Consider the following 27,172-nt stretch of genomic DNA (forward strand, 5'->3'; position numbering starts at 1 on the left):
AACCAACAGTTCTGTATTCCTTATTTGTGTTCTCTCATTTATTTTTCCCTTGAGGTACTCAGCGCCTTGAGGTACTCTTCTTGTGTTTAACCCATTTATGCCTGAGGTTGCAATTTTTTGAATTTTTGCATTCAGACCTTGGCAAAGACCTTGAGCAGGATATAAAATAACCCCCACATGCTTGGCGTTCCAATAATGGAACACTAGGCATAAATGGGCTAATGAGAAACTGAGGTACAGAGATTAAGCAACTTGGCTAGGGTTATACAGCTTGTAAAACGGGAGAGCCTGGGACTCAATCTTGTGTTAATGCCAAAGCCTTAGCACCACCTTTAGTACCAACACCACAATCAGTCAATGTGTATATACTGAGGGCATGGTTTTAAGTATTGTGGGGAAGAGGAAGTAGCATAATGAGATTTAAAGATCTGAAGATGAAAAGTCCAAATAAGAACCTTGAACTGAAATACATCAGTTAGTGTTTCAAGATGAGGAACCTGTTTGTTGATAGCCAGATTATGAAACTGATGAGTGCCAAAATAGAAATTCAGAAAAATATACTTAACCTTTATCATGAAATATGGTATATTTCACTTTTGCTTTTAGTATTTTCTTTATATCCTAAACCTGCTTATATGTGCTGTGCAAATTGTTAAAATTTTAAATAACTGTATAGTCCCTATTTTTGTTTGTCCTTGTTTTATTTTGTTTCTTAATTTTAGAATGATGTTCCAATTTCTAGAATCCAGCAGTTCTCTAAGTGAAAGTATATAGTCATAAATTCATGAATCTAAGTATTTTTTAATGATATTTTACTAATTATTTAAATATATATTTATCTCTGAACATGAAAACATCAACATTCAAAAGTTTTATTTGAATTAACTATTATAGTAACAAAGCCAGAGAATTTTATTAGAGGCCACAAACACTGAAACTTTTTCATACATACAGTTTTAATACAAATGAACTTATTAATATGACATCCATTTATTAACAATTTAAGTTCTATGAATTTATCAAACATTTATTACTGTATTCTTATATCTTTCCTAACAAGCCTGCAGAAACCAGATTAAATACCCTTGACTGTGGTTGTTACCAAAGCAAATACCACCCTGTTAGCTAAAATGCCACAGATTGGATAATTCCTGGTAAATTAAACACCTCATATCACAGTTGAGATAAGCTCTTATACCCCCAAACTAAGAGACTTTACTATGAATTGCATAATGAATACATAATGCTGTATTTTACATTTTTTCTGAAGTGTAGCTATTTTGTTGGACATGATGTGTCTTTGAAGAAATGTGTTGAATCTTATTTTTATATAGGTCTCTTAGCTATCATCTAAAATGTATTTAAAAAAATATCAAAAGGCATTAAAGTTCTTGCTAACTTGGAAGGCCAGGAAGGCCTATATTTTTATTCCATGTTTAAATAATTTTTTCAGGATTCTGTCTAAATGCAAGCAGTATAGTCCCATAGCAAAGCAGGATGGGTGCTTTTTCAGGTTTTTTTTTTTGGTATGGCAGGTTATGACTTTTTGACAGAATCAGATTGATAGATCATACAAAATGTCCTGGATAGCATATTTTAGATTACCTTTAAAACTCACTTAAGGAATTTATAAAGGCTTTCTCTCTCTCTCTTTTTTTTTTTTTTTTTTTGAGATGAAGTCTCACTCTGTTGCCTAGGCTGGAGTGCAGTGGCATGATCTCGGCTCACTGCAACCTCTGCCCCCTGAGTTCAAGCAATTCTCCTGCCTCAGCCTCCCGAGTAGCTGGGATTATAGGCACCTGCCACCGTGCCCGGCTAATTTTTGTATTTTTAGTAGAGACGGGGTTTCACCATCTTGGCCAGGCTGGTCTTGAACTCCTGACCTTGTAAGGTAAGAAAGGCCTCCCAAAGTGCTGGGATTACAGGCGTGAGCCACCGCTCCCGGCCTATAAAGGCTTTCGTAAAGAGTCTTCAATTTTGGTAAATTGAAGTTACTGCATTAATTTTTTATATTTAAATTTCTATAAAATTTATTTTACAGAAACATCCTATATTTAAATAAAAAGCAAAACAGTACTGAGTTCTGTTTGATTTTATAAGTAATTACTGGACTATTATATCAAGTTAAAATGTGTGAGAAGCCTATTGATTTATAGAATAAAATTGTAAGTACTAACATAAGCAAATTTTTGAAAATATATATGGTTAATTGCATGAAAGCTGATGATTGCATTTTCATGCCATTTTAAGAGTTGAAAAAAGTAGTTTTTGGCTTGGCTATAAAGGAAATATTTTTAACATTCATTGTGATATTGTTTAACCTACTACAAAAAATAATAATAGTCCTCAAAATAGTAAGTTTTTTCTTATTTAAATGTTACGTACATAAAAATCAGCCTCTAGAAGGTAGTTAATTCGTAACAAATTTTAAGTAAAACACTTTTGGTTGTAACTGATATCCTAAAATTAGTTTTTTAGCTTAAGGAGAATATGTAGCACTTCTTTCTTTTTCCATAATCCATGGAGATGATCTAAAAGTGGATCTATCAGCACTGAGGCATAAAATATAAATGTATAACTGTGTAGCTATTGTAAAAATTGGAATCAGTATGACACCAGTTAGAAAAACATAGGAAAAATAGTGAAATCTTATTGCTTAACACGGAGTAGAGAGAAGGGGAATACCCAAGTTAAACCAAGTTATTGAAACTCATCATTGGTAAGTTGGTTGAGGTAGATGTTTAAATATTCAGTATGTGAAGGTAGGTAGGTGAGTCTGAGCTCAAGAGTTTTAAATAAATTGTCTAAACAGCTATAGGGTGTAAGCATGAAAATCTATTTGGTAAACATAGGATTGTTGCTGCATTTATTTTAATTTTTCCTTAGACATAAGGAAATAGACAACATTAGGATATTAAATATGTTACTTTAATTGAAAGCTATTCTCACAGACAGTTGGAAATAGCCTGAATAAAATAATGCTAACAGGTTAACTGAAGTCAGTATGTGGGTACCTATATAGGGCAGGAAAAATTTACACGTATTAGTATCTTTTAAAATATTTTGCGTAATAGTTCAGATACTAATAAGGATTTTAGGAAATTTCTTTTATGTGTTGCTACAAATATATAAATGAATATTGTGTAGCTTTATTTTGGTATCAAAATTAGACATGTTAAAAGCAAAGATCCTGAGTGTGATTAGCAATTAATACACATTGTATTAAAATAATCTCAAATTGTTAATGAATACTTTAAAATTATCATCCTTTAGATGTTTTCTCCAAAACATCAAAGGAAAAAAAGGTATGCTTTTTAGGCAATACTTTTTATATTAATGAAACGTTTATATACTATCATTGTGTTGTTTCACAGCTATATGAGGTTAAAGATGAGAGTTTAGTCTCGGTATCTTCATTCATTTTTATACCATGATTTATAAAAATGATGTTGATAATTAAAAGTTAAAGCATTGATCTTTTATAGTTATTAAAGGTATTTTTGCTATCATGGATATGTTATATTACAAAATAAGAGCCAAATATCACAATTTAAGCAGAGTAAGTTTTTTGGGGGCAATACATTAATACATTTTCCTACCATCTCTGTTCTTCTGTACTTTATAGTTTGGAGTGAGAAATAAAGTAATATATAATATTTGTAGAACTGAACGAAAGTAATGTGGAAGCACATCAATACATTTTGGTAAAGAGCCAACTGCCTAAAATAAATTAGCTAAGAAAAACACTTCGATATCAATCTTTCTTGAACTAATATACAATGACTCTCAGACTCTTAAAATTTACAGATGGTGTGGAACAAAAATGCCTTGTTGTACACTTGAATAAGCCTGAATAATAAATATAGGATTAACATGTATGCTGAAAACATCAGACAAGCTGAATATGAAATAGATTGTTTCATGATATTTTGACTAGGGCTCTAATAACACTCTACTGGGCTTGTCCTACACAGCATGTTACTTTAAAAATAACTAGCTGGGCGTGCTGGCTCATGCCTGTAATCCTAGCACTTCGGGAGGCCGAGGCAGGTGGATCACAAGGTCAGGAGATAGAGACCATCCTGGTTAACATGGCAAAACCCCATCTCTACTAAAAATACAAAAAAATTAGCTGGGCGTGGTGGCGGGCGCCTGTAGTCCCAGCTACTGGGGAGGCTAAGGCAGGAGAATGGCATGAACCTGGGAAGTGGAGTTTGCAGTGAGCCGAGATGGCTCCACTGCACTCCAGCCTGTGCAACAGAGCGAGACTCAGTCTCAAATAAAGTAAAATAAGATAAAATAAAATAAAATTAAAATAAAAAAATAAAAAATAAATAAAAATAACTGCAGAACTCAGGCCTGTAATCCCAGCACTTTGGGAGGCTGAGGCGGGTGGATCACCTGAGATCAGGAGTTTGAGACCAGCCTTGCCAACATGGTGAAACCCTGTCTCTATTAAAAATACAAAATTAGCCGGGCGTGGTGGCAGGCGCCTGTAATCGTAGCTACTCGGGAGGCTGAGGCAGGAGAATCACTTGAACCTGGGAGGCAGAGGTTGCAGTGAGCCAAGATTGCGGCATTGCAATCCAGCCTCGGGGACAAGGGTGAGACTTCGTATCACAACAAAAGAAAAAACCAAAACAGAACAAAAAAACTGCAGGAAAAAAAAATTAAATAGATGGAGTGGCCTTAGGGTGTGCCAAAATATTCTTTAATGTAACTATGCTATTACATTTTATTCCTTAATCCAAATATTTGAGCTCAGAAACATTAGTACATTATCTTTTATGACAAGGTAAAATAAAATCACCTGAAGTTATTATTGGGTTATCTTCCTAATATTATGAGAAGATTTTTTATATATAATTCTTATTCTTCCCCAACAGAAGTACAAATCAACTTTAGATCTTAGAATGGATGTGAAATTAAAATAGCAAAATCCTAGTATTTCCTAGTATTGTGCAATCGAATTTTATTAAAGGCCAGAATAAATTTTCATGTAGTCAATATAAATATTGCTTATTTATGTAACTTATTTTTATTGTTTTATTAATCTAATCTTCTATAAAAGGAGTATAATGTTTTTACAGAAGAAAGTTGGGATATATATTAAACAGGCAATATTTAAAGAAAAGTTACTGTGGCAGTTATTTAATTTTAAAATGTTCTAGTTAGAGTGGCATTTTTCAATTGTAAAAAGCTTCTCTAATTCTGTAAAAGCAGACAATCATAGCTTCTTTGTATGTAAAAGGTGAAATATGCGCGGTGGCTCAATGCCTGTAATCCCAGCACTTTGGGAGGCCGAGGCGGGCAGATCACGAGGTCAGGAGGTCGGGACCATCCTGGCTAACACGCTGAAACCCCGTCTCTACTAAAAATACAAAAAATTAGCCGGGAGTAGTGGCGGGTGGCTGTAGTCCCAGCTACTCGGGAGGCTGAGGCAGGAGAATGGTGTGAACGAACCTGAGAGGTGGAGCTTGCAGTGAGCCGAGATTGCGCCATTGCACTCTGGCCTGGGCTACAGAGCCAGACTCCGTCTCAAAAAAAAAAAAAAAAAGATGCCATAGGGAATAAGGATCTTTATACTTCACGTATGGATGGCAAAAGAGGGCCAAAAATAGATATGGTGATAATCCAGATAATCATTAAGTATGTTTAAGAATAGTGTAAACTTTGGCCATTGTAATTGGTATAAAATAAAAATATGGTAGATTTCTGGATTTTTATATATATACAGATTATACTTTATAGATACTAATGTTTGCCAACATTTCTAATATAAACTTAGAGTTTGAAATGTTTCATCAAAACATTTAATACATGTAAAATATATACAAAGTTAAATACAGTAAAATCAAAATAATGTGGAAACTAGAATCTACTTGACATATCTCCCTAGCAAGATAGGGCTTTTTTTTTTCAACTGTACTATATTATACAAATGGCCTGTTGCTACACATATTCTGTACATGCCATGGCTATGTCTACAAATATGAAACAGCTGGAATAAAAGGGAAAAATCTAAACACCAAAGATGTTTGTACGTGGTTGTATATGAAATTATCATGTTGACAAAATAGCCAGATAATAACTAAATTTTTCAAACTCAACATTTTTGTTGTCTTATAGGTGTAAACTTTGTTCTATTTGTTACAGGTTATAAGTCTATGTTACTTAAGTGTGTGAATGAATAAAGGAAACATTAAGTTTATCCTGCATCTCCAATGTTCTGGTTACTAAGATTTCTTTAATTCTCTTAAAAAAGCAAAAACATTTAACCTTAAGCACATCCAAACCCTCATATTTGTTACCAGATCATATATGGGGCTAGTTGTTTTTTATTATTGGACAAAACAGTTATCCAAGATTCTACTTAACAGAATCAGTAGAGGAAGGTGGAGTAAGAATTGAATCCTCTGCTCTGAAATCTTTTCTAGGATGAAGGTGTGGGCTTTGAGAATATCAAGGTTTCAAACCTACAGACGAAGGCTGAGAAAAGCTTCTCACAGAATGTAACCTTGGTTCCTATTAAGAGATTTAAAGAAAATTAAGGTTTAATGCATTTTAAATGGCTCTAATTTTATAATTACTTGGGAAAGATTTAAAACATCAGATTAACTGGGCCTGGATTCTGCGGAGAGAAGGTGTGTTTTAGGAAATTCCCGCTAGAAAAAGTAGGTGACCTTATAACCTGCTGCTGGACAAGGAGGCATTCTAGGGCTATAAAAAGAGACTCACTTCAAGGGATCTGACGCCACATCCAGTGGTATTTCTAAACTATTAGGTTATGCTTTCTTTGTATCATCCCTGAACTTTGGTAAAGATTTGTTGAAAAAAAGATTTATGAACTTATGATACACAAAATTAAGATGAGATCTGATAGGTAATAAAGCAACTATCCAGAGAAAAATCAGAGAATTATTAATATACCACTTCATGTTAATAGAGTAACATCCTGTTAAAACATGCAACGAATAGACTCTGTGTCCCAACAAATGATTTTTATTCGATCCACTGCTGAACATAAGAAGCCTTTGAGATATTGTTTTGCTCAAGAAACTGAGAATAGGAAATTTCAGTTAAGCCATCCATAATGAATAAATGCTTACTTCAGGAGTCAAGATGTAACCAAATCCTTTTACCTAAAAATCTTGTAATTTTCCCTGCCTGCTTTAAGTGATTTGAGTTATGATTGAAGAAGAATGCAAGCATCAAGGAGGTGGGGTTAACTTCATAAAGATGAACACAACTTTTGAAGTAGCACTTAGGCCAAATCAACTGCCCGGCCTGCATCTAATAACAGAAATTTAATACTAAGTGTTCTGTTAGTTTTTCCAAAAACTTAACTAGGGACTTACATAGTTAAGGGAAATGAGCTAAAGATTCTAAGGTAAAAGGCAAAATTTTTGTAAAGAGGTATGTTTCATTATATATTGTAATTTCCATGATTTAGGTACGTAGGCCACTCTGCTGACTTACCAAAGCATTGAGCATGTCTACCAACAATCAATTTGCCACTGCTGGAATAGGTAAGTATCAGGAGTAAGTAATAAAAACAATGGATAATTTCTCATGGTATATAAGACCTAGATAACTCTAGGGTCGAGTGTTTTAAATTGTGCAATTACACAGAGAGTTTATTCTTATCAAGTATCTTAAAGCAGTATGAATAAGCTCTCTGTGTAAATGCACAATTATCGCTTGTGAAGTTATAAAATAGTCTACCAACTAGGAAAGAAACACATTTATGATGTATTTTAATAATAAGTTAAAGGTGGTTTATCAAAATCAGTGTTGTGAAAAAAATTCACTCCAATGACATCAGACTATTTTAACCTTAGGCACTGTTATAATTTTTGAGCTAAAAATACTTCAGTGGACAATTATGATAATGACCCATTTACCTTAGAGCCACATCCAAGTTTTATCAGTATAAAAAGTCTGGTACCTGTCATTAGGATATAAAAAGGAAAACTAAACTAGAATAACCCTTTCCCAAAATAGCAAATTCTACATGGAGGGCCTGTACTAAGACTGATACATGCCTACATTGTGGCAATTAGCAAGAAAAATTGAAAGGAAGAAAGAAGAAAAATAACATTTATTTTTGGTGAACTTTATTCTTTCATAAGCAGTGGAAATGTGCCATGTTCCCAATATACAAAGAGGTCACGGCACAGCCTCTAGGTATCTTCTGCTATAGCAGGGATTAAAGTTTTTCTGGGATACCTTAGAAGTTCTTTCTTCTCATGCTGTGTTCCTTCTTATATTTCCCAGAACGCTGACTTGCACAACGCTTTTAAAGAAAATTAAATTCTGGGGTAATTTATTTCCACTATTTTGGTTAGAAAACTGGTTCATATTTAGGTTACTTGATAAAAGCAGGATTAAACAGTTTTATGTTTATCACAATTTGTTTCTTTTTTTTAGAAGTGAAATATTTTTCTGATTCAGATTCCCGGATGCTAAAGGGATTAGAACAGATATTTATCTGAGTTAGATTTAATTTTGGTGATTCAATGAAAGATGGTCCATAACTCTTGGGTGGGACAAAAATTATTTTTGAAAAGCATTGTGTTAAGGAACTTTCTCCTACCCTCCTCCCACCACCACTTCCCAGAAATCACTTGCTTCCTTACAGGTGACCATTTATTAGTAAAAAAAAGTTCTGAGTTCTAACACTTAATAGTAATGTCACCTTGGGAAATTCTCTTAACTTTTCTGAGCTTCACTTCTGTCACAAAAAAGTGCCTGATTATCTCACAAAAATATTGAGTGGATAAAATGAGATAATGCATGTGAAGTGCTTGTACATTGTAAGGTGCTATATAAATATAAGGTATTACTCTTGTTTTGAAATAATATAGTTGGAAAAAACGTGGTATTTTAAGCAGGACTTTACAGCACATCATCAACAAAGTTAATACCATTTTTACTTGGAATATTATCATGGACTTTGAACAATCTTCAATGATGTAAGCAAAGCTTTTCTGTAGAACAGTGAACACAGGTTAAGTGACCAAAATTTCAAGACTAGTATCTTAAGACTATTCCATAGTTATAGACTCTGTTTCTTCATATATAAAGTAAGGGATAATAGGATCTCTGGGATCCTATTTGAGTCCTTAAATTATATAATTCTATGATTTCATATTTATAACATAGGAAAATAGGCTTATATCTAAACATAAGTCAATCTGTTTATATAGCTGTATCACTCACTGGCTAAACTGGAAACCATAAAGCTTCAAGGGTTAAACTAATAAAGCAGTCCAGCCCTAGGCCCTATAGCTTAATCCCTTTTTAGGCCATACTTTTTGATCCTGATTTAATGTTACATTTATTGTGTAATATATTAATAGGGTTAGCTATATTCCAATTTCCCTGAGACAGTCTAGGCTTACACTTACTGTATTACTAGAATTTTAGTTTTGAAAAACAGTTTTTGAATAGAACGATTTTATAGGCTTATTAATATGGCAAACTTCTTTGTTGGCCAATAAACACATATTTCAAAAAATATGTAATTTTAATTCTTTTTGGTGCCCCCTTTCTCAAGTATTCATATTTGGATGATAAGTAGATGATTACCCCATATAAGATCTCTGAGCAGAGATCAGCAAAGTCAAGAACTGGCTGACTAATAGAAGGAGAAGTTAAAGCAGAATTTGATATGACTGATGAAACATCAGAGGACCTCGTCTATAGGTGAATCACCTTGATTTCTATAAAGATAATAAAAATCAAGTCTGCTGCTCATCAATGCAGGTGGGGGTGAGATTCAAGAGGAAATATGTGTTGGAGAAGAAGGACTCCTAATTCTGAGTCCATATAATGTTGTTTCAGAGAAGGTTAAACTAATAATTACATTGGAACTTGGCATGTGTCTAAGGATGTAATCAGTTCTGACAAAAGATGTAGTTACGTTACTACACATGACCCTATTCAGGCAGACTGTAATTGTAAGTCTGTCTTACTTTAATAGAACGAATTGTACTTTATTTAAATAAAGATGAGATTTCTTTTGAAACTGCATGACCCGAGATTAAATCATGTCAGTAAAAACTGTACTGTTACTTACCTTTAGCTAGCATGTATGAAGATGTTTGGCTTGAAGGATGTTTAATAAGGAAAGACCAACTGGATGATTTATATGAAGAAATGACATTTAGAATGAATTCTGGATGTTTCTCCAAATAATTCATCATTTAGAAGAAAATAAGGAAAGCTGAATTCTCTGTAATGGATATACAAAATTTAAGCAAAGGTGACAGTGATTTAGAAAGTAATTTTCATGAAGCAAGTGAATGGATTAAATGAGTTGTAGAGTGTTAGGTTTATATCCCAAATCAAAGTTTGAATCTTTAAAAAAAGTGTTTAACTTCAAAAAGTCCCATCAAAAAAAAAACACATTATCTTTTCTTCAGCTTTCTAAACTTTTCCCATATCATGGCATAACCATAATATTCACATGGCACAGTGGGGCTAAGGGAGCCTGTGTGCACTGAAGGTGATACGAAAAGGTGTCCTGAATTCTCCATTGCTGTTTTTAATATGGTTACTAAGATAACAAAGTAATTTATTCACTGGGGGGTAGGGGAAAAAATAAATAATGCTTTAGCCTACCAATACAAACAAATACATATACTCCAGTTCTGTAGGAAACCACCACTTAAACATTTGATGCACGAAGAACTAAATCTTTTTTTTTTGTTTTGTTTTTGTTTTTGTTTTTGAGATGGAATCTTGCTCTGTCACCAGGCTGGAGTGCAGTGGTGTGATCTTGGCTCACTGCAATCTCTGCCTCCCGGCTTCAAGCGATTCCTCTGCCTCAGCCTTTTGAGTAGCTGGGACTACAGGCGTGCACCACCACACCTGGCTAGTTTTTTGTATTTCAGTAGAGATGGGGGTTCACCATGTTGGCCGGGATGGTCTCGATCTCCTGACCTCATGATCCACCTGCCTTGGCCTCCCACAGTGCTGGAATTACAGATGTGAGCCACTGCACCTGGCCAAGAACTAAATCTTAACAAGGAATTCAGACTTTTATATTTCTCAAAAATCAGATGTTGGTCAGTTCCCCCTAAACTAGAAATAAGTCCACAGAATTTTGATCCATTAATTAGATGGGATTTATCAGTTGCTTTTTTGATACCCTCTACAAAGGGATGGAATGATAGCTGTTAGATAAAGCTGCAAAAACTCACCTGTTAAAAAATTAGAACATGTCGCTAGCCTCAGATTCCCAGTCCAGACACCTAGAATAGGTGCCACACTACTTGTTAATAAGTAATATTACAATAATATTGTCTGTTCTAATTAACGTGTTTTCTGTTATACTTCTTTATATCTATACATTTATGCATACATATATATTTGTGTATATATATAATATATATAATATAGTTACATAAAAGCTCTAATCATCAAGATATTTCTATAAAAGGACTTCACTATAGATTATCACAAAGCCTCAGGTTTCAGATGACTATATTCCATTAGATTAATTAAAAAAACAGAATGAATGATGACATGAGCAATTGTACCCCAGTGGGCATCTGAAATTCAAATACTATGACATATTGAAGGATGAACTTAGAAATGTTTTTATCTCAAATGCTTCATGAGTGAAAGTAAAGCCACTATTAATGTAAATACCACAAGTCCCATTTGATGGAGAAAATACTTTACTGAGATAACGCATAGATTATATGATAGACCCAGCCTTCACAAATACTTTTTAAAGGAATAAAACCTATCAAAGACAAAGGTATAGAGAGAATGCCACAAAACTTGTCAGTGGTTAGTAAAGGGAGAAAATAAATATTAAGACATTAGGGGCAGTTACTTTGAAGGCTTTATACCTCTGGAAAGAAACCTGACTCATTATAAAACAAAATAACAACACAAAACTACCATCTTTTAAAATGATATTTTTTTCCCAGGAAATAAAAACTCTTAGAGATGTGTTTTTATCTTCACCATCTCATGCAGGAAGAAATGGAGAAGAAAAAAGTAGGAGTCTAATCAAAGAACTTTCTTCTTAGACATTCTCTCTTCAGGCCTAAGGGTATACCAGACTCTTATGGGTACATCCCAAGAGGTGTGAGGATCTAGGTCCCCAAAATTTTCTCTGATGACCAACCACCAACTGTTGCTTATCTCCTGAAGTGAGAAGACTCTTGGCAGGGGAGGAAGTGAGGGACTTTGGTCTCTAAGTATAGAGAGGTCACTTCTCACACTCCTGTATTTCAAAGGGAAGAGTAAGCCCAACAAACAGCAGCCACTGTAGTTGCTAATCAGAGAGTGGTATTCAACATGTAAGGACAAAGCTGATGCGATATTTTTAAGGACTTATGCACAGGGATAAAAACACTGAATAGAGTTGAAAGAAACAGCACCAATTATGAATATTATTTATATTCATTCTTTGGGTAAAATTTTCCTCTTTGCCACTTTTAGGGATTTCAGGATAAATTGGAGTCAAACTACAGATCTAGAGGCCAACCATTTATTACAGTAACAAAGAACATGTTGAAGCATGATATTGAAGTTGTATTGGATGCCCTCCTAACGTCCTTTGATTCTGTATTTTAATTCTATTGAAGTGCAATTTCTGGGAAAGATACAAATAATTTTTATGTGTGACCCCAAATCATTATTTTATAGTTAAGTGTAGCATAAATCCAGGAAACACACTCCTACATATGGGGGTTATCATGTATAAATTTGTTTGAAAATAATTGTACTGTTCTTGTTGGTGGAAATTTATAAAGCAATCTGTTTTAAACTAAATCATACCTCTTTCCAAGCCATCCTTCTGAAATCAGCTGACAGAGAAAGTTAAAGCCTAATTTCCCAAGATTCTTTATCTTTTGACCTGTTACCATCTTTCTATCTCTGATTGTATTAGAGATTTTTGGAAAACAGGCTGCAAAGTTATTACCTTGTGATTTTGGTACATGTACGAATATCTGTATTATCCATTTTATTCTAACACCCAGTGAATTTCAGATAATTTCTTCAGATTGGCCTTTCAAAATGGGTCCTAAGTAAAACCTTAATTTTCAAAATTATCAGAGATATACTACAAAATAGAAATAAATAAAATGGGCTTTACTTAGTATATGTAAGGAGAATTTTTGTTCTCTCAGTCTATCTGTTTTTAGAAGTAACATGTGTGGGGCCGGGTACAATGGTTCACGCCTGTAATCTCAGCACTTTGGATGGCCAAAGTAGTAGGATCACTTGAGCCCAGGAGTTTGAGACCAGCTTGGGGAACCTAGTAAGACCCTGTCTCTACAAAAAATAAAAAATTAGCTGGGTGTGGTGGTGCATGCCTGTAATCCTAGCTACTAGGGAGGCTGAGGTGAAAGATTGGCTTACGCCCAGGAGTTTGAGGTCACAGTGAGCCATGATCGCATAACTGCATTCCAACCTGGGGTCCAGAGCAAGACTGTCTCTTAAAAAAAAAAAAAAAAAAAGTAACATGTTTGGGCTATTAAGCTAGGCCATGAAGAAGGCTGAATGATATCCTCCATTTATTCAGATTGTCAAACTCCAAAATTTTTATTAGCTTCTCAAAATAAAGCTAAATTCTAAGAAAGTGCATATGTATAAATTATGTATGTGTGTATATATGTATATAAACATGTATATATGTGTATGCATATAATCTGTATGGTTGTGGAAGAAACACACTTGGGTATCAATTATCATCAAAATTCCTTATCCAATAATATGTCATTAATTTTTATTAACAGTCCAGGATTTGTATAGCATCTTGTTTAACATTTGAAAATCAAAACATAAACTTTTTGGTTCTCAAGGATAGTGCTATTAAAAGAAAATCTTGAACATCAGTGGTTAGTAATTTTTTACTTACAGAACAAAAACTTTTGAAATTTCATTGTGGGACTTAATCTATTTACATTCCTAAAACTGAGAATAATTAATGTATTTGAGATCCTTGTATGCTAGTATACATTCATAAGGTTCTACTGTTCTCATGAAACCATTTGACTGGCAAACATATTCATGACGGTTTCAAAAGAAAACACCCTATTTGGCTCACCAGAAAAACCTTTGTGATCTATATCCTATTATTTCTACTGCTGCTGCTGAGCGTAGAATACATTTGGGGTTGAAACAGGGGAGGAAAGAGATAGATTTATTAGGGTAATACCAACTTTTATGGCTCCCCCTGCCCCCTCCACCTAAAATTAGGAGGTCAGTGAAAGAACTGCAAATGAATGTAAAGAGGAATATTTCCTGTACTACTGTAGAAATTTTAGAGATTAAAAACCCCTATGATTTGTTCTGCACCTTTTGAAAAATGAATGACACCCCTCCCATCTATTTTCCAATTTTATAGTAAAAATCGGATTTAGAATCAGAATCTGAAATTTTCCTTTGGTGTAAAAAATAATTTTGCATTTTATGAAAACAATTGCCCTTTTAAAAATTAATCACATATATAATTGAATATATTGGTTGCATATAAGAAGAAAAGGTTTAAGGATTAAAGCATTCAAAGAACAGTAATTTGCTGGAATTTCAGTCAATGTTGTGGGATCATGTCAGAGATGAACCCTTCTTTATCAAAATTCCAAAGGTGGATCCATATTTTATAAAATTTGATACCAAATAAATTATGTTATAGGAAGATTTCAATATTGTCTCAAACATTGGAGAAAAAATTTAATATAGTCAAATTACATGAAAAGGCAAGACTATTGATCATGTTGATGGTGTTTCTAATATTTGGAAAATGTTATAAAAAAAGAAATATAAATACTATTCAGATTCTGAAAACCATGGCAGACGCAAAATTAAATAAGGAGTAACAGTAATAAATGAATGAAAAATTAGACAAAAGCATATTAAATGACAAAACAGCAAAGCAAAAATAGAATTAAGTCATTAATATTAAATAGTATACTGTTGTAAAATATATGAAAGTATTAAAAGTATTATAATTAAAAATGATTCTTATCCTAAATATGAAAATAAAAAATAATATGAAACATAACATCTAATAGTTTGATAAGAAAAAATAACACAAAGCAGAGAAAATAAAAGACACCTCACTATTCCCAATGTGGTTATTATTTATGGAATGGATAAAACATGTTGTAGAAAAGGTCATTACAGTTAGGTTAGCACATAAAAAACCAACATGCCACATCTACCCAAATAATTTTGTAGAACAGCTGAAAAAGCAAATTTCATCAAATTTAGACAGCTTATAGTGGAATAACTGAGTATGGTGAGGTATTAACTAACACTAAATTTCACAACGGGCAGCTTCTAGCTGGTTCGTTGAAGCTGGATCTCGGCCACGCAAGGATCATTGGACAAGAAATCAGTTGAGCTGGACTAGAGCTGCCCAATTGTCTTAATAATGAATGCTCCACACTGTCTGTTAAGTAAAGAGAAAATATAGATCAGGAAGACTGAATGGAAAAAAAAAAGATAAGTTAGAACAGATGAGTGCAGACCATCAATCAACATTCACTAAATATTTGCAGAACCTTGGTACCAATTAAATTAGAATGTTACAAAGTGAGAGGCTAGCAATTAGGAGGGCTCCAGAACTCAGGAAAACCTGCTCTCTGAGAGCTTAGAATCTGTATTAGACAATCTCTAGTCTAGTGTTACAGTATAAATGTTGAGTAAATAAAATGAGGGATGGGTCAGCACAGATTATGAGTTACAACATTTCCTTCTATTAGGTGGATCTTAAAAACCTGTTTTTAAAAGGGTAATAGTGTTTTTGGCAGGAGGCTATTTAGAACGCTGTCCAAAACCCAGAAGTATCGTCTAAGTGGGCATAAGTAGGACAGGCATACAGGTACTTATGCTGTATAATTCAGAAGAATTCCATATACCTGTGTCATTCTGGGATTTTTTTGTTGTTGTTGTTCATACTAGTTTGGGTCAAAAAATCAACCTAGTTACTACTACCTTTTTGGCAATTTGGGCCTAGGCCAGCTCCTAATTTAGGGAATCATGCTATCCTAAGACATACTTTAAATTTTGGATAGGCTCAAAATTTTCCATATTTGTTCCACTATCTCTAGAGCAGTGCCGTCCAATAGAACAGTCAATGTTGATGGGGATGTTTTATATCTACACTATCAAGTATGGTGGCCACTAGTCCCATGTGGCTATTTAGCACTTGAAATGTGGTTAGTTGCAACTCAAGAACGGAATTTTTAATTTAATTTAAATTAATTTAAAATTGAAATTCAATAGCCTCATGTGGCTAGTGGGTGCCATATTGGAAGCAGCATGGCTCTAGTGGCTCAAATTTGTTGGGTTTGCTAAAACCAAACTCTACAGACTGGCCTAGATTTCCCTGGCCTGTTTAATACCATCCAGTACCATTTACTAATGTTCATAGCTGTATTCCCAGTGTCTAGAATAATGGCAAACACAAGGTAGGTGCTCAACAAGCATTTGCTGAATGAATAAAATCTACTATGATAATACACAGCCATTCATACCTAGTTAACTACTTAGAGGTTATTGGCTGTAACCCAGTATACACTGGTCCTCTCAGGGGAAATAAAGATATATGAAGTCAAACTGTTTTATGTATGTGAAATTACTTGGTTAAAGGCTCACTGTGCTAGAGAGAACAGGGAGCAGTGCTAACTTCAGTATATTCATATATGAATAATTTAGGTTGATAAATATGGGAAAATGAGAGAATATATCTCAGTCTGTCACCCAGGCTGGAGTGTAGTGGCATGATCTCAGCTCACTGCAACCTCCGCCTCCCGGGTTCAAGCAATTCTCCTGTCTCAGCCTCATGAGTAGCTGGGACTACAGGTGCATGCTACCATGGCTGGCTAATTTTTGAATTTTTAGTAGAGACGGGGTTTCACTGTGTTGCTCAGGCTAGTATCGAACTCCTGACCTCAGAAGATCCACTCACCTCGGCCTCCCAAAGTGCTGGGATTACAGGCATGAGCCACTGCGCCCGGCCAGAGAATATAATATTTAATGGTAAGAGTGTGGCTAAAAGTTGATGAGAGTGATAAGAGGGGAAAAGGGAAAAATTAATGTTGGATAAAAAACTAAATTCAGATTTTATGCATGACTAAAAGATGGAAAGTGAAGATGTAGAAGTCTTGAAGAAATATATAGTAATCCCAGGCTGGGCGCTGTGGCTTACGCCTGTAATCCCAGCACTTTGGGAGGCTGAGCAGGTGGATCACGAGGTCAGGAGTTCGAGACTAGCCTGGCTAATATGGTGAAACCCTGTCTCTACTAAAAATAGAAAAACTAGCCAGGCGTGGTGGCGCACGCCTGCAGTCCCAGCTACTCGGGAGGCTGAGGCAGGAGAATCGCTTGAACCTGGGAGGCAGAGCTTGCAGTGAGTCAAGATCACGCCACTGCATTCCAGCCTGGGCAACAGAGCGAGACTCTGTCTCAAAAAAAGAAAAGAAAAGAAATATATAGTAATCTCATTAGGCAGTAATAGAGCTTTGAAAAGGGATTTGGCAGTGGAGAGAGAAATTAATACAGCTGACCCTTGAACAACATGGGTTTGAACTGCATGGGTGCACTTATTAAAGTTTTTGTCTGAGACAGTCTTACTCTTTTGCCCAGGCTGGAGTGCAATGGCATGATCTCAGCTCATTGCAACCTCTGCCTCCTGGGCTCAAGCGATTCTCATGCCTCAGCCACCTGAGTAGTTGGGATTACAGGCATGTGCCACCATTCCTGGCTAATTTTTGTATTTTTAGTAGAGACAGGGTTTTGCCATGTTGGCCAGGATAGTCTTGAACTCCTGGCCTCAAGTGATTCCCTTGCCTTGGCCTCCCAAAGTGCTGCAATTACAGGCATGAGCCACCACGCCTGGCCACTTATATGTGAAGTTTTTTCAATAAATATATCAGAAAATTCTTTGGAGATTTGCAACAATTTGAAAAAACTCGCAGATGAGCTATACTGCCTAGAAATACTGAAAAAGTTAATAAGGCACTTTTAAAGTTAGGCATGTCATGAGTGCATAAAATATATGTAGGGTCATTGTGTCATTTACTACCATAAAATATACAGAAATATTTAACAAAAAGTTGAAATTTATCAAAACTTCTACACACAAACATAGACATGGTGCCATTTGTGGTTGAGAAATGTAAAGATGCAGTACTATATCATAAAATTTACTTCATAAAATTTACTGTAGTATACTGTACTACTGTAAAAATTTCATAGCCACTTCCTGTTACTATTGCAGTAAGCTCAAATGGTGAGCTCAAGTGTTGTGTCTGCTTAAAATACTGTGTGATGATAATCATCTCTGCGTGAGCAGTTCACCTCTCCAGTAAAATGCATATCAAAGTAAAATTTAATCTCTCTCAGTTTTTGCATATTTCTCGTGTTTAGCGCAATACTGTGAACCTTGAATAACACCATAGGACCCTTATGAAATGCTACTAGTGATGCAGAAAGTGCTCCCAAGAAGCAAAGTCATGACATTAGAAGAAAAAGTTGAATTGCTTGATAGATACTGCAGATTGAGATCTGCAGCTGAGGGTGCCCACCATTTCAGGACAAATGAATCCAGTGTAAGGACCACTGTAAAAAAAAAAAAAAAAAAAAAAAAGGAAATTCATGAAGGCATTGCTGCAACTATGCCAGCAGGCACAAACACCTTGCACTTTTTAAAAAAAATAATATCTTTTTATCTTGTATTGGAAAATGTGGATTTTATGTGGATGTGGGATTGCTAAGATAAGAAAGGCATTCCTATAAACTCTAATATGATTCGAGAAAAAGCAAGGTCATTATATGATAACTTAAAGCAAAAGGAAGGTGAAGGATCTAAAGCTAGATAATTTAATGCCACTAAAGGGTGGTTTGATAATTTTAGAAAGAGGTTTGGCTTAAAAAATGTCAAGATAACAGGAGAAACAGCTTCCAAAAGGCAGCAGATGAGTTCCAAGATGCCATTAAGAAAATCACTGAGGAAAAAGGATATCTGCCTAAACAGGTTTTTAATGCAGACAGAAGTGCCTTATTCAAAAAAAATATGCAAAGGACTTTATTAATAAGGAAGAGAAGCAAGCACCAGCATTTAAGGCAGGAAGGTAAAGGCTAACTCTAGTGTTTTGTGCAAATGCAGTCAGGTTTATGATCAGTACTGCCCGTATCTATAAAGCTACTAATAACTGAGTCTTGAAGGGAAAACATAAACACCAGATGCCAGACTTTTTTTATTTATTTATTTATTTATTTTTTATTTTTTATTATACTTTAGGGTTTTAGGGTACATGTGCACAATGTGCAGGTTTGTTACATATGTATACATGTGCCATGTTGGTGTGCTGCACCCATTAACTCGTCACTTAGCATTAGGTATATCTCCTAATGCTATCCCTCCCCCCTCCCCCCTCCCCCCACCCCACAACAGTCCCCGGAGTGTGATGTTCCCCTTCCTGTGTCCATGAGTTCTCATTGTTCAATTCCCACCTATGAGTGAGAACATGCGGTGTTTGGTTTTTTGTCCTTGCGATAGTTTACTGAGAATGATGTTTTCCAGTTTCATCCATGTCCCTACAAAGGACACGAACTCATCATTTTTTATGGCTGCATAGTATTCCATGGTGTATATGTGCCACATTTTCTTAATCCAGTCTATTGTTGTTGGACATTTGGGTTGGTTCCAACTCTTTGCTATTGTGAATAGTGCCGCAATAAACATACGTGTGCATGTGTCTTTATAGCGGCATGATTTATAGTCCTTTGGGTATATACCCAGTAATGGGATGGCTGGGTCAAATGGTATTTCTAGTTCTAGATCCCTGAGGAATCGCCACACTGACCTCCACAATGGTTGAACTAGTTTACAGTCCCACCAACAGTGTAAAAGTGTTCCTATTTCTCCACATCCTCTCCAGCACCGGTTGTTTCCTGATTTTTTAATAATGGCCATTCTAACTGGTGTGAGATGGTATCTCACTGTGGTTTTGATTTGCATTTCTCTGATGGCCAGTGATGATGAGCATTTCTTCATGTGTTTTCTGGCTGCATAAATGTCTTCTTTTGAGAAGTGTCTGTTCATGTCCTCTGCCCACTTTTTGATGGGGTTGTTTTTTTCTTGTAAATTTGTTTGAGTTCTTTATAGATTCTGGATATTAGCCCTTTGTCAGATGAGTAGGTTGCAAAAATTTTCTCCCATTCTGTAGGTTGCCTGTTCACTCTGATGATAGTTTCTTTTGCTGTGCAGAAGCTGTTTAGTTTAATGAGATCCCATTTGTCGATTTTGGCTTTTGTTGCCATTGCTTTTGGTGTTTTAGACATGAAGTCCTTGCCCACGCCTATGTCCTGAATGGTATTGCCTAGGTTTTCTTGTAGGATTTTAATGGTTTTAGGTCTAACATATAAGTCTTTAATCCATCTTGAATTAATTTTTGTATAAGGTGTAAGGAAGGGATCCAGTTGCAGCTTTCTACATATGGCTAGCCAGTTTTCCCAGCACCATTTATTAAATAGGGAATCCTTTCCCCATTTCTTGTTTTTGTCAGGTTTGTCAAAGATCAGATAGTTGTAGCTATGCGGCATCATTTCTGAGGGCTCTGTTCTGTTCCATTGATCTATGTCTCTGTTGTGGTACCAGTACCATGCTGTTTTGGTTACTGTAGCCTTGTAGTATAGTTTAAAGTCAGGTAGCATGATGCCTCCAGCTTTGTTCTTTTGGCTTAGGATTGACTTGGCAATGCGGGCTCTTTTTTGGTTCCATATGAACTTTAAAGTAGTTTTTTCCAATTCTGTGAAGAAAGTCATTGGTAGCTTGATGGGGATGGCATTGAATCTATAAATTACCTTGGGTAGTATGGCCATTTTCACGATATTGATTCTTCCAACCCATGAGCATGGAATGTTCTTCCATTTGTTTGTATCCTCTTTTATTTCATTGAGCAGTGGTTTGTAGTTCTCCTTGAAGAGGTCCTTCACATCCCTTGTAAGTTGGATTCCTAGGTATTTTATTCTCTTTGAAGCAATTGTGAATGGGAGTTCACTCATGATTTGGCTCTCTGTTTGTCTGTTATTGGTGTACAAGAATGCTTGTGATTTTTGTACATTAATTTTGTATCCTGAGACTTTGCTGAAGTTGCTAATCAGCTTAAGGAGATTTTGGGCTGAGACAATGGGGTTTTCTAGATATACAATCATGTCATCTGCAAACAGGGACAATTTGACTTCCTCTTTTCCTAATTGAATACCCTTTATTTCCTTCTCCTGCCTGATTGCTCTGGCCAGAACTTCCAGCACTATGTTGAATAGGAGTGGTGAGAGAGGGCATCCCTGTCTTGTGCCAGTTTTCAGAGGGAATGCTTCCAGTTTTTGCCCATTCAGTATGATATTGGCTGTGGGTTTGTCATAGATAGCTCTTATTATTTTGAGATACGTCCCATCAATACCTAATTTATTGAGAGTTTTTAGCATGAAGGGTTGTTGAATTTTGTCAAAAGCCTTTTCTGCATCTATTGAGATAATCATGTGGTTTTTGTCTTTGGTTCTGTTTATATGCTGGATTACATTTATTGATTTGCATATGTTGAACCAGCCTTGCATCCCAGGGATGAAGCCCACTTGATCATGGTGGATAAGCTTTTTGATGTGCTGCTGGATTCGGTTTGCCAGTATTTTATTGAGGATTTTTGCATCAATGTTCATCAAGGATATTGGTCTGAAATTCTCTTTTTTGGTTAAGTCTCTGCCAGGTTTTGGTATCAGGACGATGCTGGCTTCATAAAATGTGTTAGGGAGGATTCCCTCTTTTTCTATCGACTGGAATAGTTTCAGAAGGAATGGTACCAGTTCCTCCTTGTACCTCTGGTAGAATTCGGCTGTGAATCTATCAGGTCCTGGACTCTTTTTGGTTGGTAAGCTATTGATTATTGCCACAATTTCAGAACCTGTTATTGGTCTATTCAGAGATTCAACTTCTTCCTGGTTTAGTCTTGGGAGGGTGTATTTGTCGAGGAATTTATCCATTTCTTCTAGATTTTCTAGTTTATTTGCATAGAGGTGTTTGTAGTGTTCTCTGATGGTAGATTGTATTTCTGTGGGATCGGTGGTGATATCCCCTTTTTCGTTTTTTATTGCATCTATTTGATTCTTCTCTCTTTTCTTCTTTATTAGTCTTGCTAGCGGTCCATCAATTTTGTTGATCTTTTCAAAAAACCAGCTCCTGGATTCATTAATTTTTTGAAGGGTTTTTTGTGTCTCTATTTCCTTCAGTTCTGCTCTGATTTTAGTTATTTCTAGCCTTCTGCTAGCTTTTGAATGTGTTTGCTCTTGCTTTTCTAGTTCTTTTAATTGTGATGTTAGGGTGTCAATTTTGGATCTTTCCTGCTTTCTCTTGTGGGCATTTAGTGCTATAAATTTCCCTCTACACACTGCTTTGAACGTGTCCCAGAGATTCTGGTATGTTGTGTCTTTGTTCTCATTGGTTTCGAAGAACATCTTTATTTCTGCCTTCATTTCATTATGTACCCAATAGTCATTCAGGAGCAGGTTGTTCAGTTTCCATGTAGTTGAGCGGTTTTGAGTGAGTTTCTTAATCCTGAGTTCTAGTTTGATTGCACTGTGGTCTGAGAGACAGTTTGTTATAATTTCTGTTTTTTTACATTTGCTGAGGAGAGCTTTACTTCCAACTATGTGGTCAATTTTGGAATAGGTGTGGTGTGGTGCTGAAAAAAATGTATATTCTGTTGACTTGGGGTGGAGAGTTCTGTAGATGTCTATTAGGTCCACTTTGTGTAGAGCTGAGTTCAATTCCTGGATATCCTTGTTAACTTTCTGTCTCGTTGATCTGTGTAATGTTGACAGTGGGGTGTTAAAATCTCCCATTATTATTGTGTGGGAGTTTAAGTCCCTTTGTAGGTCACTGAGGACTTGCTTTATGAATCTGGGTGCTCCTGTGTTGGGTGCATATATATTTAGGATAGTTAGCTCTTCTTGTTGAATTGATCCCTTTACCATTATGTAATGGCCTTCTTTGTCTCTTTTGATCTTTGTTGGTTTAAAGTCTATTTTATCAGAGACTAGGATTGCAACCCCTGCCTTTTTTTGATTTCCAGTTGCTTGATAGATCTTCCTCCATCCCTTTATTTTGAGTCTATGTGTGTCTCTGCACGTGAGATGGGTTTCCTGAATACAGCACACTGATGGGTCCTGACTCCTTATCCAGTTTGCCAGTCTGTGTCTTTTGATTGGAGCATTTAGCCCATTTACATTTAACGTTAATATTGTTATGTGTGAATCTGATCCTGTCATTATGATGTTAGTTGGTTATTTTGCTCATTAGTTGCTATAGCCTCGATGGTCTTTACAGTTTGGCATGTTTTTGCAGTGGCTGGTACTGGTTGTTCCTTTCCATGTTTAGTGCTTCCTTCAGGAGCTCTTTTAGGGCAGGCCTGGTGGTGACAAAATCACTCAGCGTTTGCTTGTCTGTAAAGTATTTTATTTCTCCTTCACTTGTGAAGCTTAGTTTGGCGGGATAGGAAATTCTGGGTTGATAATTCTTTTCTTTAAGAATGGTGAATATCGGCCCCCACTCTCTTCTGGCTTGTAGAGTTTCTGCTGAGAGATCAGCTGTTAGTCTGATGGGCTTCCCTTTGTGGGTAACCCGACCTTTCTCTCTGGCTGCCCTTAACATTTTTTCCTTCATTTCAACTTTGGTGAATCTGACAATTATGTGTCTTGGAGTTGCTCTTCTCGAGGAGTATCTTTGTGGCATTCTCTGTATTTCCTGAATCTGAATGCTGGCCTGCCTTGCTAGATTGGGGAAGTTCTCCTGGATAATATCTTGCAGAGTGTTTTCCAACTTGGTTCCATTCTCCCCATCATTTTCAGGTACACCAATCAGACGTAGGTTTGGTCTTTTCACATAGTCCCAAATTTCTTGGAGGCTTTGTTCATTTCTTTTTATTCTTTTTTCTCTAAACTTCCCTTCTCTCTTCATTTCATTCATTTCATCTTCCATCAGCGATACCCTTTCTTCCAGTTGATCGCATCTGCTACTGAGGCTTCTGCAATCTTCGCGTAGTTCTCAAAAGTTGGCTTTCAGCTCCATCAGCTCCTTTAAGCCCTTCTCTCCATTGGTTATTCTAGTTATCCATTCTTCTAATTTTTTTTCAAAGTTTTTAACTTCTTTGCTATTGTTTTGAATTTCCTCTCATAGCTCAGAGTAGTTTGATCGTCTGAAGCCTTCTTCTCTCAACTCATCAAGGTCATCCTCCATCCAGCTTTGTTCCGTTGCTGGTGAGGAACTGTGTTCCTTTGGAGGAGGAGAGGTGCTCTGTTTTTTAGAGTTTCCAGTTTTTGTGCTCTGTTTTTTCCCCATCTTTGTGGTTTTATCTACTTTTTGTCTTTGATGATGGTGATGTACAGATGGGTTTTTGGTGTGGATGTCCTTTCTGTTTGTTAGTTTTCCTTCTACCAGACAAGACCCTCAGCTGCAGGTCTGTTGGAGTTTACTAGAGGTCCACTCCAGACCCTGTTTGGCTGGGTGTCAGCAGAGGTGGCTGCAGAGCAGCAGATTTTCGTGAGACCACAAATTCAGCTGTCTGATAGTTCCTCTGAAAGTTTTGTCCAGAGGAGTACCCGGTTGAATGAGGTGTCAATGTGTCCCTACTGGGGGGGTGCCTCCCAATTAGGCTGCTCAGGGGTGAGGGACCCACTTTAGGAGGCAGTCTGTCCATTCTCAGATCTCCAGCTGCGTGCTGGGAGAACCACTACTCTCTTCAAAGCTGTCAGTCAGACAGGGACATTTAAGTCTGTGGAGGTTCTTGCTGAGTTTTTGTTTGTCTGTGCCCTGCCCCCAGACGTGGAGCCTACAGAGGCAGGCAGGCCTCCTTGAGCTGTGGTGGGCTCCACCCAGTTCGAGCTTCCTGGCTGCTTTGTTTACCTAAGCAAGCCTGGGCAATGGCGGGCGCCCGTCCCCCAGCCTCGCTGCCGCCTTGCAGCTTGATCTCAGACTGCTGTGGTAGCAATCAGCGAGACTCCGTGGGCATAGGACCCCCCGAGCCAGGTGCGGGACACAATCAGCGAGACTCCGTGGGCATAGGACCCCCCGAGCCAGGTGCGGGACACAATCTCCTAGTGTGCCGTTTTCCAGTCCCGTTGGAAAAGCGCAGTATTAGGATGGGACTGACCAGGTGTCTGTATTCCAGGTGCCGTCTGTTTCCCCTTTCTTTGACTAGGAAAGGGAACTCCCTGACCCCTTGCGCTTCCCGAGTGAGGCAATGCCTCGCCCTGCTTCGGCTCGCGCACAGTGCGCTTCACCGACTGTCCTGCACCCACTGTTAGGCACTCCCTAGTGAGATGAAACCGGTACCTCAAGCAGAATTGCAGAAATCACCCGTCTTCTGTGTCGCTGCGGCTCGGAGCTGGAGACGGGAGCTGTTCCTATTTGGCCATCTTGGCTCCACTCATATTATACTTTAAGAGGATACATTAACCTGTTAATGAATTAACTCAAGGGTCATAAAACTATGGACAGCAGGCCAAATCTGGGTCATCATCTGTTTTATAGATAATGTTTTACTGGAACACAGCCTTACTCATTGTTTCTGTTATGCCTATGGCTACTTTCATGCTACAATGGCAGAGTTGGGTAGTTTTGATAGCAACTATGTATTTGAGCCTGTAAAACTGAAAACATTTGGTATTGGGCCCTTTGTGACCCCTGGTTTAACTTTCCAGGCTGGAAAGAAATTTTCAGGCTGAGAACTTCTGATATACTATGAAAGGAAACCTTAATAAGGTGCTTTAAGTGCATAGGGTGAATGTATTCTTGCTATGGACTGAATGTTTGTGTCCCAGCCAAGTTCATATGTTAAAGCCCAGTCCCCAGTGTGATGGCATTTGGAGGTGGGATCTTTGGGAGGTAATTAGGTCATGAGGGTGAGCTCTCATGAATGAGATTACTGCCCTTTTAAGAAGAGACAGGAAGGAGCTTGCTTCTGCTCTCTCTGCTTTTCACCTTGCAGAAATGAGAAGACAGACATCAGCAAACGAGGAAGTCAGTCCTTAACAGATACCAGACCTCCCAGCACCTCAATGTTGGACTTTCCAACCTTTTCGTCTCCAAAACTTTGAGAAATAAATGTTGTTGCATAAGCTACCCAGTTTATGATATAGCTGTTATAGCAGTCTGAACTAAGACAACTTTTATTTCATAGTTTTTTATTTCATTTATTTCATATAATGTGGGAATAATTTATTACCAGACTTAAATATATTGGATTCACTTTAATTAAATGAAAGTGCAAATCAGAAATGACAAGTTTAATAGAAACCTTGAGAGAAAGAAGCTATAAAATACTACTGCTTTTGAGACTACAAAGAACAGGATTAACTAAATACATGTTTAGATATTTAGGAAGATAAGTAACTGTGCACTTGTTACCATGGTTAAGTTAAATCTCTATTTATTCTGTGTTTTACTGTTAGTTGAAAAATAAATGATGAGGGGACATCCTTGCCTTGTTGCTAATAGTTTTTATTCATTTCAAAATAGAAAAGTGATACCTTTGAGTCACAAATGTTCACATAAGAACTTCTAGAAATGTACATTATAGTACTTATAACTTAACCTGATATCCTAGAGAAGATCCATTGATATTTCCCTCATTTATTTCTTTTACTTCTTTCCAAAACAAGGTAAAATTTAACTTAGGTCCTGCCAGTTTCAATAAAAAGTACATGTTGGCACTGAATTTTGTGATATTTAAGGGAAATAGCCATTGACCATTTAAAGTAACAGTTAAAGTTACAAGAAAACTATGGGCTCAGGTCATGAAGAAAGTTGAAAGTTATCTTGAGGGTAAGGTCTTATTAATTGTATTTACAGCACTGTAAAATTATTCTTCAAATGTCATGCTCAATGGACGTCTGAGGAACTACTGAGAATGAGCTCTTACTTAAGGCTTGTCATATGGTAGAGCCTATATGTTATTTCTATGTGAAGGGTAACTTATGTGATTTATAGAGTTAACTAGTGGCTCATAATACATGAAGATTCTGCCAGATTTGACAGTACATAGCAATATGTAACAGAAATGGCAATAATAACTTAAATCCTTAAGTAAAGTTTTATTTTAGCTACAGTTTTTTTTTCTTTTTGACAGAGTTTTGCTCTGTC

At 36.4% G+C, this 27,172-nt stretch overlaps 1 protein-coding gene across 4 annotated transcripts in view; it reads right to left on the minus strand.

The window, feature by feature from the left end:
* Positions 1-6,394: 6,394 nt before the first annotated feature.
* The window catches only part of BOLL (boule homolog, RNA binding protein), a 78,827-nt gene continuing 58,049 nt past the window's right edge, over positions 6,395-27,172 (minus strand). Inside the window, exons 11-12 of one of the 4 annotated variants that reach the window (XR_008659626.2) lie at positions 10,082-10,237; positions 6,395-6,525 (exon numbers count right to left, since the gene is read on the minus strand). Coding sequence is in view for 3 of the 4 variants with exons in the window: in XM_063644871.1 (XP_063500941.1) it covers positions 6,463-6,525 (63 nt within the window). In the remaining variant the exon portion in view is untranslated. Of the gene's footprint in view, positions 6,526-10,081; positions 10,238-13,728; positions 15,422-27,172 lie in introns of those variants that run through there. The other 3 variants (XM_063644871.1, XM_063644872.1, XM_055290116.2) reach the window with 3 other exon arrangements.

This window comes from Symphalangus syndactylus, chromosome 8, assembly GCF_028878055.3.
Source record: "Symphalangus syndactylus isolate Jambi chromosome 8, NHGRI_mSymSyn1-v2.1_pri, whole genome shotgun sequence".
NCBI classification, from domain to species: domain Eukaryota; kingdom Metazoa; phylum Chordata; class Mammalia; order Primates; family Hylobatidae; genus Symphalangus; species Symphalangus syndactylus.